The sequence below is a fragment of the Haliotis cracherodii genome, unplaced genomic scaffold (genome assembly GCF_022045235.1).
Source record: "Haliotis cracherodii isolate W230 unplaced genomic scaffold, xgHalCrac1.p SCAF_7, whole genome shotgun sequence".
Taxonomy (NCBI): Eukaryota; Metazoa; Mollusca; class Gastropoda; order Lepetellida; family Haliotidae; genus Haliotis; species Haliotis cracherodii.
Genome location: NW_027266330.1, coordinates 9,240,431 through 9,255,512, shown reverse-complemented (window position 1 = coordinate 9,255,512; position 15,082 = coordinate 9,240,431). Strand labels below are relative to the sequence as shown.

General features: G+C 48.8%; 2 protein-coding genes across 2 annotated transcripts in view; both read right to left on the bottom strand.

Annotated features, from left to right (window-relative positions):
• The window catches only part of LOC139447161 (thrombospondin-1-like), an 86,494-nt gene that overhangs the window by 48,289 nt on the left and 23,123 nt on the right, over nt 1-15,082 (bottom strand). The window lies entirely within an intron of this gene.
• On the bottom strand, nt 5,423-9,603 carry LOC139448648 (uncharacterized PE-PGRS family protein PE_PGRS54-like). The gene is made up of 2 exons (XM_071230209.1): nt 6,825-9,603; nt 5,423-5,487 (listed from the first exon to the last, which is right to left on the bottom strand). The coding sequence occupies exons 1-2, from the start codon at nt 9,601-9,603 to the stop codon at nt 5,423-5,425; spliced, it is 2,844 nt and encodes a 947-aa protein (XP_071086310.1).

The following is a 15,082-nucleotide window of genomic DNA, read 5'->3' as shown; positions in this document are numbered from 1 at the left end:
GCGATCGTATCAGGAATACCCAATCTAGCGCTATTTCGGAACAAAAAGTCATGGTGCTCAAAACCCATTTCCTTCCGATACAACGCAAGGGTATTGGAAATTCCTAAGAAATCCAAAATTACATTTAAAACAGATTTAGCACCCAGGGGAAGTGATACAAATCCTAATTGGGTTTACCGAAATTTTCTATTCTTGACGTGTTTGCGGAATTCATTCTTTTAGCCTTTGAAGAAAAATTCAATGTAATGATCTGTGCTAATACGGAGATTGTAGCTGAATCGAACTTAGGTCAGTACAGTTGGTGGGGGTTAGAGCTAGATTGCTTGGTCAGCAAATATGAGCTGGCAATTTAATTTAATCAGCAAAGGACAATTTGGCGGATTTCTTGTTAGTTGATCTCCGTTTAAACAGTCAGCACAGGTTTGGAGATTTTAGGTTTCGATTGGAGCTAGTCGTCGCAAAACCGTATAATTTGATTGCATTTTTAAAACGACGTCCAATAACATCACATCGTTTTCTTTTGCCGATACTGTTTTCCTAATCAATATTTAGCTGAATGGGGTCTGATGTTAGATGGCCTGGTGTTGATACTAAACAGAATGGTATATAAAAAGCCCTTTCTAAAAACCACACCATGTGCCCTTATAACTAAATAAAGCCTACCAATAGTTCATTATGCCGTTTTATGGGAATTATCTGCGTATTAACGTAAGATTTAACTGCAGATTTACCGGCATCTAGGCATCGGACATTTTCCATAGTGACACAATTTTGAGAAAATAAAATCCATTTTGGCAACTATGAGGTACGCGTACAAGACTGCGACCGTATCTCCCTGGAGGAAATCGTTGAATTAAAAATTGAAACTGTTAAAACCGAAGCTTTCGATTTGGGGAATGTTCGTTAGAATTCCCAAAACGACCAACAAGATTTTCTAAGTACAAAGAGAGTTCAACTCACAGAAAAACTATCTGAAGTTCAGTTTTACACACAAACACAACACGCGATCGCAAATTCTCTCTTTAAAAAACCCGACCACGTGCGTACATTTCAAGCCGTGCATCCGTGCAGCACGCGGTCTGAATCGATCGCTACAAGATCATACGAAAACAACCTCTGCTATGATTCCACTTGCAGAAATAATTGAATCTGAAATATCGAAAAATGATATTGAAAATATACAAGATCATCCTTGATATGACCCAAAGGCTTCGAGGTACTTGTGAAGAAACGACGTCTTAATGAAACTCTATGGTCGTTTTTTACCCTTGAGCTCTCAAGAACACAGGTAAATTTGCAAAGGTCGCTGATGGCCTGGAGAAGATGTAACGGTACCTTATTAATAATACTGGCCAGTATTGTTAACGCTTCTTTAGGACATTTGACCCTATTCACAGGAACTGGTCACAGAGGGGAGTTTTGGTAAATCTTAAAGCTCATTAGAGCTAATTGGGGCGGCCCTTACGGGCATACTGGAACACAATGTTTGACATCCCTATGTTGGTCTTGGCGTATTAGCCTTTAATTGGATTTGTACTGTTATGAAAGTCTATAAATAGAGATGTCTGCGAAGTTAACATTTGTGAAAATGTCATCTCATTTCTGGATCGTTAATTTACGTTAAGAACAGAACAATTCCAGCGATATCCATACCATGTGACTGAGAGACAGAGATGGAAAATTATTTTATTTTTTATTTGGTTGTTGTTTAACGCCACAATCGGCAATATTCCAGCTTTTTGACGGCGGTCTGTAAATAATCGAGCCTTGACCAGACAATTAATTTGATACCATGAATCGATCTACGTAATTGGGATACGATGACATGCATCAACAAAGTCAGCGAGCCTGACCACCCGATCCCGTTTACGTGACTGAGTGAGTGAGTTGGGGTTAACGTCGCTTTTAACAGTATTCCAGTTATATCACGGCGTGTCAACTTAATGTGGGAGGAAAGCCCGAAGTGATGCAGGTCTTAGACGTTTACCACTTCAGTGAAACCCACGAGCACAGGTATGGTGCTGACAAACCTAGAAACATAATCGGGGCGAACCGGGATTCGAACCCACAATCATAGGTGTCTGGCGTGCCCAAGGGACGCAACTCTGCACAGCGAATTGCGGCGCCTTAGACGACTGGGCCACCCGTGCCCCAGATCCCGTTTACGGCAGGCATCGGTTGCTGAAGACCTATTATAACTGTTTGTATCTTTATGAGTGAATGTTATGTTATGCACCCAGACTGTAAGTATTCCTGAACCAGGCAAACCAGGAGCTGATATCATGAGCAACATTCCACGCAGTCGGGACACACCCACTAACCCCGATCACACATAATGACAACCCAATCCTCTTTATTCGGCTCTAACAATCATACGGGGATGACATGTTATTCATGAAACACCCTGTACTCATCTAACCATTGGTGGGGTGGCAGGGTAGACTACTGGCTGAAGCGTTCGTTCGTTCGTTCGTTCGTGCGTTCGTTCGTTCGTTCGTCACGCCAAAAGGTCCGGGTTCGTTCCCACATGGGTACAGTGCGTGAAGCCTATCTCATGCGTCCTCCACCGTGATATTGCTGAAATATTGAAAAAAGTGGTGCAAAACCATTCACGCATTTAACTGGGAACTTTTGTGTGCGTGAATAGGTCATTGAACCTCCAAAAATACATATATTATAGATCAGACGAAATGAGTTATCAGTATTTTATGTTTTTATGGCTCATGGGGTTCAGGGTGAAATCTACTGGTGCTTAGATTAATTTTAAAGTTCAAATTGCCAAAAGCGTCTCTATTACGACAAGCAATGTGCAAAGGGGGCAGTTCTACCGGAATCGCAAGGGTCAATTAGGAAGCTGAACACACATAAACTTCACTGTATAAGTATATTTGAACAACCTAGGGGGAAGAAACACGAGTGTCCGATTCATCCGACTCACTGAATAACGGTAAAAAGTGAAAGATCATGCGCATTGCATGACATAATAAGTGACCCAGTGCTAATTCAACTGTCCAGCTTGCTCATTTGCCCAAATAAACTACCTTCGTCTGACAGATACTCTGAACTACAAGACATCCATGCCAACCATTGAGTTGATCTATAGCTTGAGCAGTACCAGACGCAGCAATGATTCTCAGCTTCATCGACCATTCCCAAACTTATTCTATACATCCAGCCTTATATGTATCATGCGGTAGACCCTAAGTACTTCAGTTCCCGTGAACACAAGGCCCTGGGGCTGTGTATCATCGTGTATACCGCCTCAAAGACAGCCAGACAGGTCTGCCTTGCCATCTTACAAAGAACATGTCTCCCGTGAAGGTATTAGGCCAGCCAATCTGACGTAGATCAACGAACTCACGAAGTTTTCGCATTATGCCATGTTGACTGGCTTTTCACCAGTCGCAGCTTTAATGGACATCGGTGTTGAAACCACAGCCAATTGATCTCTTCTTCTTATTGCTCTTTCAACCGTATCCGATGTATTGATGTTATGTCATATGGAAAGATATACGCGCCGAAAGCAGTGTACGGCAGAATTGACTTCCACACAAGTTGTCATATCCTTGTATACCAGTCGCATACGTGTTTTTCTTCTTCATAAACATTAGAGTACATTCTACAAGTCGTGAGCGGTAATGGACTTTTGTTGGGCGCCGAACGCTCACGTGCCTGACGACTGTGCCATCATTACGAGGAAGAGGCGATTAAGAAGGCTCTCAAGTAATCGCCTTGGCGAACTCCCCTCTGCATCAAGACTCTGTTATATTAACTCCATTTGCTCTATAAATCGCAAGTATTCAATAATAACAACCTCACTGGCTGTAAATCCACCTGGTAATCTCAACGTATGATGAAACGGGACAATGGCGGCAGTCAGCGAGTACCCTCCGAGGAGCGATCGACTCAAAGGTTCGCCGACGATAGAAGAAGGATCAATAACGGACCGAGGTTTGGAGATTAGACCAGTGGCCGAATCCGCTTTGAGGATTTTGAAGGTGGTAGGGATTTGATCACCCTCTGCCCGTATGTCATGTCAATACGACGAGGAAGGGATCTGGGGCATTTGGATGTCGGTGCTCGCCTGACCTGGCGATTTAACTTTGGTTACTGGCGGATGGTAAGCCTACACGGTATAGACCTCTGCGTAATAGGGCTTAGGTATGTGTGATTGGATGCAGCCACAGAGGACACGATGGAAGGAGCCGGATAATGGGAACATCTGGCCAACAAGATACAGCCGAGGATGTAATAGGACTTACTGTATAATTGATCCTCAGGCTCTTCAATCATATCTCCACAATCGAGCATAACCCTTGACATGTCTTAAAGCAATATGTTACTCAATCGTAATGTGGAGTAAATTACTTTGACTGCGGTGAGGCCCCAATACAAAATCACTTTTCTCAACGGAAAGGATATGTACGTCGAATTGTAATTGTAATTGTAATTTTTATCTCGATTTTCAATACTGAATAGTCCCAACTTCTTCATTTACTTAATGAACGTCAGTGTAGCGTTATAAAACTTCACAGTTTTTGCTGGCCGTAAGGGCAGGTTACACAAACAAATAATTTTTAAAATGCGCAACTGCAACCGAAAAATGCAAACAACAACATAAAACTAATATTGTTTTAAGAGTAGGTGGGGGAAGGGCCATAGTTTATGTGTTAGTCTTGCCACAAAAAGCTATTTTAAGGTTGAATCGATATTGAATCAAATGGAGCGATGCCAGTGATGTTAGGGAAATTAAAGGTAAAAGGAAACGTAACTATTTTTAGGACTGCTTGGACACAACATCGAATTCGTCGGTGACCAAATGACTAAAAGAAAAACTTCCCCCGTAGATGTATAAGTGAGGGAGTCAACGTCAAATTAAAAGATCTACAAACATCTTAAGATTTTACACCTGATCAACCAGCCTCCGCAGATAATGTCTCATAGTATCACCGTTAAATCTACGGACAAGGATACTTACTGTTATTTTATTCGGTAGTTAGTTAGTTTGTTTGTTTGTTTGCTGACAAACGTCGCATTCAGCATCAATATGACGGCGGTCTGTAAATAATCGAATCTGGACTAGACAATCCAGTGGTTGACATCATGAGCACAGATCTACGTAACTGAGATACGATGACACGCATCAACCACGTCACCCCGATCCATTACGTCTCCTCGTGCGACAAACAATTTCGACCCGCGACCCGCGACCCGCGACCCCCACAGAGGACTGTCAAAGGAAACGTTCTATTTCTCTGCAAGTCAACAGATACATATTTCATCCTCTTGAGGACATTTGATCTTACAGAAACGGCGACTTCTTGTCTCTTGGACATGACTATATAAGTTTATCAGAGCTATTCATGTCATCTTACGTTGCAACCTTTTTGTCAAATCCAACAGTGATTGGAAACACGATCTGTTAAGCGAGGCCATCGCCCACCGATATTTTCAACAAACAGTCCGTCAACAGCTGATAGTCAACAGCTGATAAGCAACAACGTCAAGGACATGGACATCAACTGTATTTAGTATTTTTAATGTTTACGTAAGTTTAATATGTCCCTCGGTGACTTGGAACCGATATATTAGAAAAGATGAACGCCAGCCTCTGACTTCGAGACAAAGCAATACTATGCCAATATTTGTATGGAATAATAAATATTCACATTTCATTCAGTCAGTCGGATTCCGGGTTGGAATATGTACCCAGGAACCTATGCTGGTCGCATCGGGTGGTCAGGCTCGGTGACTTTGTTTGATGGTGTGTATTCGTACCACGTCGGCGTGGATCTTTGCTTGCAGTACCGATCACTGGATCTTCTGGTCCAGACTCGATTATTTACAGGCCTTTGCCATAAAGCTTGAATGCTGCTGGATGCGGCAATGAAAAAAATAAAAATAGCAAGAAATGTGCACTTGGCTGTGTCATTTTGGTCTGGACGCACATTGACTTAGTATCGAGACCGTGTTCTTCAAAGCCCGTCGCAGCATGGATATTTCCCCCACCTGCCACGTCAGACCCTCTGAGAAGTTCTATCACAGGGCCAAAGGAACCACGGGAGACCGAAGAAGAGACATGAGGACAGCGTGAAAGACAGCCTCAAGTACCTAAGCACCTCACAGAGAGATCTTGAGACTTGCGCTGAGGACAGAACAAACTGGCGCTCAATGACAAGGAAGGCATGCGTCTCCTCTGAAAGTAGCCGAAGGGAGCGAATCGTGCTGGTCTGAGACCGGTTAGGCCCTGTCACTGCCCTCCTTCAGCATCCCACCTGTGCCCCCACTGCCTTCCTTCCCCTACCTAACAGTGTCCCCACTGCCCTCCATCAGCAACCTACCAGTGCCCGTACTGCCCTCCTTCAGCATCCCACCTGTGCCCCCACTGCCTTCCTGCAGCATCCTACCAGTGCCCCTAGTGCCTTCCTTCACCTCCCTACCAGTGCCCCTACTGCCCTTATTCACCTCCCTACCAGTGCCCCTACTGCCTTCCCTCACCTACCTACCAGTGCCCCTACTGCCTTCCTTCACCTCCCTACCAGTGCCCCCACTGCCCTCCTTTACCTCCCTACCAGTGCCCCCACTGCCTTCATTCACCTCCCTACCAGTGCCCCCACTGCCTTCATTCACCTCCCTACCAGTGCCCCCACTGCCTTCATTCACCTCCCGGGGCGGTCCGGTAGCCTAGTGGTTAAAGCGTTCGCTCATCACGCCGAAGACCCGGGTTCGATTCCCGACATGGGTACAATGTGTGAAGCCCATTTCTGGTGTCCCCCGCCGTGATATCGCTGGAATATTGCTACTGCCCTCCTTCACCTCCCTACCAGTGCCCCTACTGCCTTCCTTCACCTCCCTACCAGTGCCCCCACTGCCCTCCTTCAGCATCCTACTAGAGTCCTTACCTTCCTTCAGCATCCTACTAGTGCCCCTACTGCCCTTCTTCAGCAACCTACCAGTATCCCCATTGCCTTCCTTCACATCCCTACCAGTGCCACCACTGCCCTCCTTCACCTCCCTACCAGTGCCCCTACTGCCCTCCTTCACCTCCCTACCAGTGCCCCCACTCCCCACCTCCCTACCAGTGCCCCCACTGCCCTCCTTCACCTCCCTACCAGTGCCCCCACTGCCCTCCTTCACCTCCCTACCAGTGCCCCCACTGCCCTCCTTCACCTCCCTACCAGTGTCCCTACTGCCTTCCTTCACCTCCCTACCAGTGCCCCTACTGCCCTCCTTCAGTATCCTACCAGTGCCCCTACTGCCTTCCTTCACCTCCCTACCAGTGCCCCTACTGCCCTCCTTCAGCATCCTACCAGTGCCCCCACTGCCCTCCTTCACCTCCCTACCAGTGCCCCTACTGCCTTCCTTCACCTCCCTACCAGTGCCCCTACTGCCCTCCTTCAGCATCCTACCAGTGCCCCTACTGCCTTCCTTCACCTCCCTACCAGTGCCCCCACTGCCCTCCTTCAGCAACCTACCAGTGTCCCTACTGCCTTCCTTCACCTCCCTACCAGTGTCCCTACTGCCCTCCTTCACCTCCCTACCAGTGCCCCTACTGCCTTCCTTCACCTCCCTACCAGTGCCCCCACTGCTTTCCTTCACCTCCCTACCAGTGCCCCTACTGCCTTCCTTACCCTCCCTACCAGTACCCCCACTGCCCTCCTTCAGCATCCTACTAGAGTCCTTACCTTCCTTCAGCATCCTACTAGTGTCCCTACTGCCCTCCTTCACATCCCTACCAGTGCCCCCACTGCTTTCCTTCACCTCCCTACCAGTGCCCCTACTGCCTTCCTTACCCTCCCTACCAGTACCCCCACTGCCCTCCTTCAGCATCCTACTAGAGTCCTTACCTTCCTTCAGCATCCTACTAGTGTCCCTACTGCCCTTCTTCAGCAACCTACCAGTATCCCCATTGCCTTCCTTTACATCCCTACCAGTGCCACCACTGCCCTCCTTCACCTCCCTACCAGTGCCCCCACTGCCCTCCTTCACCTCCCTACCAGTACCCCCACTGCCCACCTCCCTACCAGTACCCCCACTGCCCTCCTTCACCTCCCTACCAGTGCCCCCACTGCCCTCCTTCACCTCCCTACCAGTGCCCCCACTGCCCTCCTTCACCTCCCTACCAGTTCCCCCACTGCCCTCCTTCACCTCCCTACCAGTGCCCCCACTGCCCTCCTTCACCTCCCTACCAGTGCCCCTACTGCCTTCCTTCACCTCCCTACCAGTGCCCCTACTGCCCTCCTTCAGCATCCTACCAGTGCCCCTACTGCCTTCCTTCACCTCCCTACCAGTGCCCCTACTGCCCTCCTTCAGCATCCTACCAGTGCCCCCACTGCCCTCCTTCACCTCCCTACCAGTGCCCCTACTGCCTTCCTTCACCTCCCTACCAGTGCCCCTACTGCCCTCCTTCAGCATCCTACCAGTGCCCCTACTGCCTTCCTTCACCTCCCTACCAGTGCCCCCACTGCCCTCCTTCAGCAACCTACCAGTGTCCCTACTGCCTTCCTTCAGCATCCTACTAGTGTCCCTACTGCCCTCCTTCACCTCCCTACCAGTGCCCCCACTGCTTTCCTTCACCTCCCTACCAGTGCCCCTACTGCCTTCCTTACCCTCCCTACCAGTACCCCCACTGCCCTCCTTCAGCATCCTACCAGTGCCCCTATTGCCTTCCTTACCCTCCCTACCAGTACCCCCACTGCCCTCCTTCACCTCCCTACCAGTACCCCCACTGCCCTCCTTCACCTCCCTACCAGTGCCCCCACTGCCCTCCTTCACCTCCCTACCAGTGCCCCCACTGCCCTCCTTCACCTCCCTACCAGTGCCCCCACTGCCCTCCTTCACCTCCCTACCAGTGCCCCCACTGCCCTCCTTCACCTCCCTACCAGTGCCCCTACTGCCTTCCTTCACCTCCCTACCAGTGCCCCTACTGCCCTCCTTCAGCATCCTACCAGTGCCCCTACTGCCTTCCTTCACCTCCCTACCAGTGCCCCTACTGCCCTCCTTCAGCACCCTACCAGTGCCCCCACTGCCCTCCTTCACCTCCCTACCAGTGCCCCTACTGCCTTCCTTCACCTCCCTACCAGTGCCCCCACTGCCCTCCTTCAGCATCCTACCAGTGCCCCTACTGCCTTCCTTCACCTCCCTACCAGTGCCCCCACTGCCCTCCTTCAGCAACCTACCAGTGTCCCTACTGCCTTCCTTCAGCATCCTACTAGTGTCCCTACTGGCCTCCTTCACCTCCCTACCAGTGCCCCCACTGCTTTCCTTCACCTCCCTACCAGTGCCCCCACTGCCCTCCTTCAGCATCCTACCAGTGCCCCTATTGCCTTCCTTACCCTCCCTACCAGTACCCCCACTGCCCTCCTTCAGCAACCTATCAGTGTCCCTACTGCCTTCCTTCCCCTCCCTACCAGTGCCCCCACTGCCCTCCTTCAGCATCCTACCAGTGCCCCTACTGCCCTCCTTCAGCATCCTACCAGTGCCCCTACTGCCTTCCTTACCCTCCCTACCAGTGCCCCCACTGCCCTCCTTCAGCATCCTACCAGTACCCCCACTGCCCTGCTTCAGCATCCTACCAGTGCCCCCACTGCCCTGCTTCAGCATACTACCAGTGCCCCCAATCCCGTCAGGTCTGTACATCAAGGATTGAGCTGTCTAATCACGTCCTAAAAGACAGCTGACACGTCTTCCTCTTGGGGGGCATGTGCATTGCCTTCTGTGTTGGTGCGTGTCACACATCAATAAACATGTTCCAGCTTCTGAATCAACCCCACATCATACGTGACGCCACAGCTGACTGCTGCATTCTCTGGTAGCCATTGTCACCACCTGATCCACAATAATGTCAGACATAGGAAAGTAGGAGGTCTGTCCTGCTGCGGCATTAATCGACGAGAGTCCTACAGAGCGCAGTAAGACATGCATTACTGATCTCTTACATCGCCATATCAGTCTACGGGAAACTTAATTACAAGTCTACAAAAACGCACCGGTAGATTAATTTTATCGATTTATTACTTACAGGAATATATACCAAACACGTGCTCAATATATACCAGATAACGATATCCAAAGTTAATGACATCACTTTTGAGCCTCGAGTGTGACCCGGAGTGTTTCGGAATCTATGTACAGTTGAGGGCGAAAGTGAGCTAAACGTGATGACGATATTCAGATTAATGATATTAATTTTGATATTCGATTGTGACAGGGATTATTTACACCAAATCTGCAAAGCGAATCGCGGCGCCTTAGACGACTGGGCCACCCGTGCCCCCACCCCCTACCCCACCCCCACCAACCCCCAAGATTCTTCCGCATTGGTGGGAGCACTGATACCGGGAGGGTAACCAAGGTGCCACGCGCTGGGAGGGAGTTAGTCTCATCGACAGCTAAGGGACACAAAGAGTTTCGTCCCCTTTGATGTCGGGGCATAATGCAGCCTCGTTTTCGTTAAATATCGAAAGTAATGGCGGCTATTTAATGCCTTGTCGAATTGTCACCCAACTATGAAATCATCCGCCATGCCTGATAACCGCTGCTTCAGGAATACGTTTGAACTCGGGTGACGCCGCTATTTCAAGCTGTACTTGAAAGTCCACAGACAACGCAGGGATCACCCAAATTAAACTCGAGTTTTGACGAGTGAGGAGGCTGCTGATGGATGTCGGCTGACAGGAGGACTGGGAGCCAGTCTATAGCGTGTGTCAGGTGTCATCTCGTGACGAGTACACCATCGATCAACGCTGGCTCGGTGGGATAGGTTCAAAGAACTTCAGTCATCCCATCTCCCGAGGCTGTCGTAGAAAATACGCATATGTCCTTATCATTTAACCAGGAATCAGTGTTCACGTACGCTATCGCTGGTTCTAATGCTTTTGGACGCATGTGTCGGGACGTGAGGCGAGGTGAAATTCGGGTTTAACGTCGTGTTCAAGGTTTTTGTACTCACATGGCGATGTTCATGCACGTGTATGTGTGTGTGTGTGTTTGTGTGTGTGTGTGTGTGGGGGTGGGGGGGGGGGGGGGGGTGGGGGGGGGTGGTTGCTTTCAAAAGTTAAATGTCCATCTTCTTGTGCTAGCCCACTGAGACACAATGTCATAGTTTTAACATGAATATCCTACTCAGTCACAGTACGGTCCGAGCAGACCAGTCCTTATGCATCCCATCTTGAGAAGATAAATCAGTGATGAACTCACTTCGTCGGGAATACTGACCAACACTGCGGTGGTGGACCACCCAAATCACATGATATTAGCATCGACCAGAGTCGTCAGAGAACAACATATCCAATCAGCTAGTACCCCAGTCACGACACGTGGTACAGTGGTCCATGGGGCCGCCATCCTCTTTGCAGTGTTGCGTGCAAAAACACGCTCGTGGGTTCGAATCCCGGTTCGACCTGATTATGGTTCTTGGTGTCTCACCACCATACCCTGTTCGTCGATCTCACCGAAGCGCTGAACGTCTAAGACCTGCATCACTTCAGGCTTTCAACCACATCAATCTGACAGGTCGTGGTTTAACAGGAATACTGTTCAAAGCGGCGTTGACCCGTGAAGATCCGGGGTAGAATAGGTCTTCAGCAGCTCATGCTTGCCGTAAAAGGCGACTATGCTTGTCGTAAGAGGCGACTAACGGTATCGGGTGGTCAGGCTCGCTGACTTGGTTCATGCATGTCATCGTACCCCAACTACGTTGATCAATGCTCATGATATCAATCACTGGATTGTCTGGTCCATACTCCATTATTCACAAACCGCCGTCATATAGCTGGAATATTGCAGCGTTAAACAACAAACAAACAAACAAACAAACACCAAAGTGGCGTTAACTCACACACGGCCAGAGGTGTATAAAGGTTCAGAAATAATCCCTGTCACAATCGAACATCTAAATTAATATCATTGATCTCAATATCGTCATCGCGTACATGCTAACCACACGTGCCTATAAGGGTCACTGTAGGTGGACGGACGGACCTCTAAAGGAACGCCGATATGAATGTCCAAAACCTGCCCAGCTGATCGGTCTAAGCTTCAGTCTTCATCTGCAATCATAACCCTCGTCTCATTTACACAGATCGGACATCCAGCTGTCTAAGCTGTCATCGACGTGAGACTGCCTTACTGACCTTAAACCGTTATTATTGAATCTCCACCAGACGAGTTTCTGATATTCCTAACAGGATTTGGAGTTCCGCCATAATAGAACATGATGTCTTGATCAACATACCGTCTGGACTGCTCAATGACCGTGCTATCATGATACCTGCTTAAAGAGTTATACATCCCAGGAGTTGACAGGAAAGGATCTTATCCAAGAATTACCATGGTATTCATCTGAAGGGACTTACTTTAGGCAAATCGATTTTTACTCTGATTTGATGTGCGAGAAATATATGCGAAGTATGCGCAGTTTCTATTAGGGGCAAAGTATGTCATCCATGTCATTTTAAAAATATTTCAGCTATGGTCAGTTTGATGTGAGAGGAGTTTCATTATGGTGAACAACCGAGCAGGGGTCATAACAGGAATTCGAACCCATGACCACAGGCTCCTGGCAGACCTAAGGGACGCAACTGATGCAGGTCTTAACCCACGTGCACGGATATGGGGTTGAGTGAGTGAGTGAGTTGGGTTTTAACGCTGTTTTTAACATTATTCCAGCTGTATCACGGCGTGTCAGCTTAATGTGGGAGGAAAGCCCGAAGTGATGCAGGTCTAAGACGTTTACCACTTCGATGAAACCCCACGAGCACGGGTATGGTGCTGACAAACCTAAAAACATAATCGGGGCGAACCGGGATTCGAACCCACAATCATAGGTTCTAACGTGCCCAAGGGACGCAACTCTGCACATGGAATCGCGGCGCCTTAGACGACTGGGCCACCCGTGCCCCCGATATGGAGTGTGTCACTTGTTGGGAAGTGATGCTCTTCGAGGATGTTCATTCCTTGGTCAAACCCACACGTGGTCCGTGCTGAGATCACAATCTGCGTCTGGGATTCAAACCTACTATCAGCGGATCCGGGCACAAATAACGGATTCAGCTGTGAACGTGTTCCTGAAAGAAGTTGAAACATGCCTGACTGTGGTGTTCTTATCGGTTCGGACCAAAGCAACCATGCATAAGACATACCTGCAATATAATAGGCAGTGCAGTAGCTGTGCCCTCAACTCATGCCCCCTTCGAGACCCGTGGATTACTTATACTGTAACATCGTCGACAATTACCGTTAGCATCAAGTACTCGGGACGTATCCTGCACCGGAATCCCCACATGGACATACGGAAAGCAGGATTGGTTGGTTGGTTTGCTGTTTAACGCCGGCCTCAGCAATATTCCAGCTGTATGACGGCGGTCTGTAAATAATCGACCAGACATTCCAGTGATTGATATCATGAGCATCGATCCACGCAATTGGGATCGATGACATGCATGAACCAAGTCAGCGAGTCTGACCACCTGATCCCGTTAGTCGCCTCTTACGACAAGCTTCGTCGCCTTTTACGGCAAGCATGGGTTGCTGAAGACCTAATCTACCCCGGATCGTCACGGCTGGAAAGAAGGAAAATATTAAACAACTAAATTATACCACACTACGAGTTAGTTGTGTTTTTGCAACAGTCAACCAATATCACACAAGATGTCACACAAGACAGAGGACACCATTCCAAAGAAGTGAACAAAACCGGGTCATCGGCGCAACCCGTCAACGCGTGAACCACAAGGCTACCTATCTAAAGGTAGGAAAAGTACTGCCTTCATGAACGGCGTTGGACCTTTAACGTGATTTCATAAATCGGATCTTCTTACTTGGGCGCATAAGGTGATCCCAGTAATGACAGTATAAGACACATCACGTCTACGGCATCTGTACAAACAACCGTTATTACCTGGTATCATCGGCTTGACAAAGACGTCGCATGATGTAATCAGACACCGCCAATACAGTTATAACACACCGGTCTTCCCCAGACAGAAATATTATTTCAACAGATCGTTCACTACCTGTGTGATTCCAACGGCGTGCCCCGTGACCCTGTGCAAACCATGTGACTTTTGTGATCCGATGGGACCAAATGCGCATTTCTGACCCGAATGCGACCTCCATGCGTCTGTGACCCAATGCGACCTTCAGGCGTCCTGTGTGACCCAATGCGACCTTCAGGCGCCCTGTGTGACCCAATGCGACCTTCAGGCGCCCTGTGTGACCCAATGCGACCTTCAGGCGTCCTGTGTGACCCAATGCGACCTTTAGGCGTCCTATGTAACCCAATGCGACCTTAAGGTGTCCTATGTGATCCAATGCGACCTATGTGACCCAATGCGACCTTCAGGCGCCCCGTGTGACCCAATGCAACCTTCAGGCGTCCTATGTAACCCAATGCAACCTTCAGGCGTCCTATGTGACCCAAAACGACCTTCAGATGTCCTATGTGACCCAAAACGACCTTCAGACGTCCTATGTGACCCAAAACGACCTTCAGACGTCCTATGTAACCCAATGCGACCTTCAGGCGTCCCTATGTGACCCAATGAGACCTTCAGGCGACATATGTGACCCAAAACGACCTTCAGACGTCCCCTGTGACTCAATGCGACCTTCAGACGTCCTATGTGACCCAATGCGACCTATGTGACCCAAAACGACCTTCAGACGTCCTATGTGACCCAATGCGACCTTCAGACGTCCTATGTGACCCAAAACGACCTTTAGACGTCCTATGTGACCCAAAACGACCTTCAGACGTCCTATGTAACCCACTGCGACCTTCAGGCGTCCTATGTGACCCAATGCGACCCAATACAACCTTCAGGCGTCCTACGGTTATCCAATGCGACCTTCAGGCGTGCTATGTGACCCACTGCGACCTTTAGGCATACTATGTGACACAATACGACCTTCCTGTGTCCAATTTGACGTAACGCGACCTTCCTGCGTCCTATGCGAGCATTAGGTGACCCACGCTACCTTTATGGGCCCAAGGTGACCTTTCTAACGGGGCTTCTGAACTAAGTAGAAGGAATCAGTTTAAAGATTCAATCAACATGTCTCGTGAGTGGGTTATAAGATC

Bases quoted from the DNA above. Each gene is read 5' to 3' on its own strand.
- LOC139448648 (XM_071230209.1), bottom strand. From the start codon at position 9,603: ATGCTGAAGCAGGGCAGTGGGGGCACTGGTAGGATGCTGAAGCAGGGC. The intron at 5,488-6,824 runs GTAGGGAGGTGA...GTTGCTTATCAG, and splicing joins GGAAGGCAGTAGGGGCACTG to CTGTTGACTATCAGCTGTTG.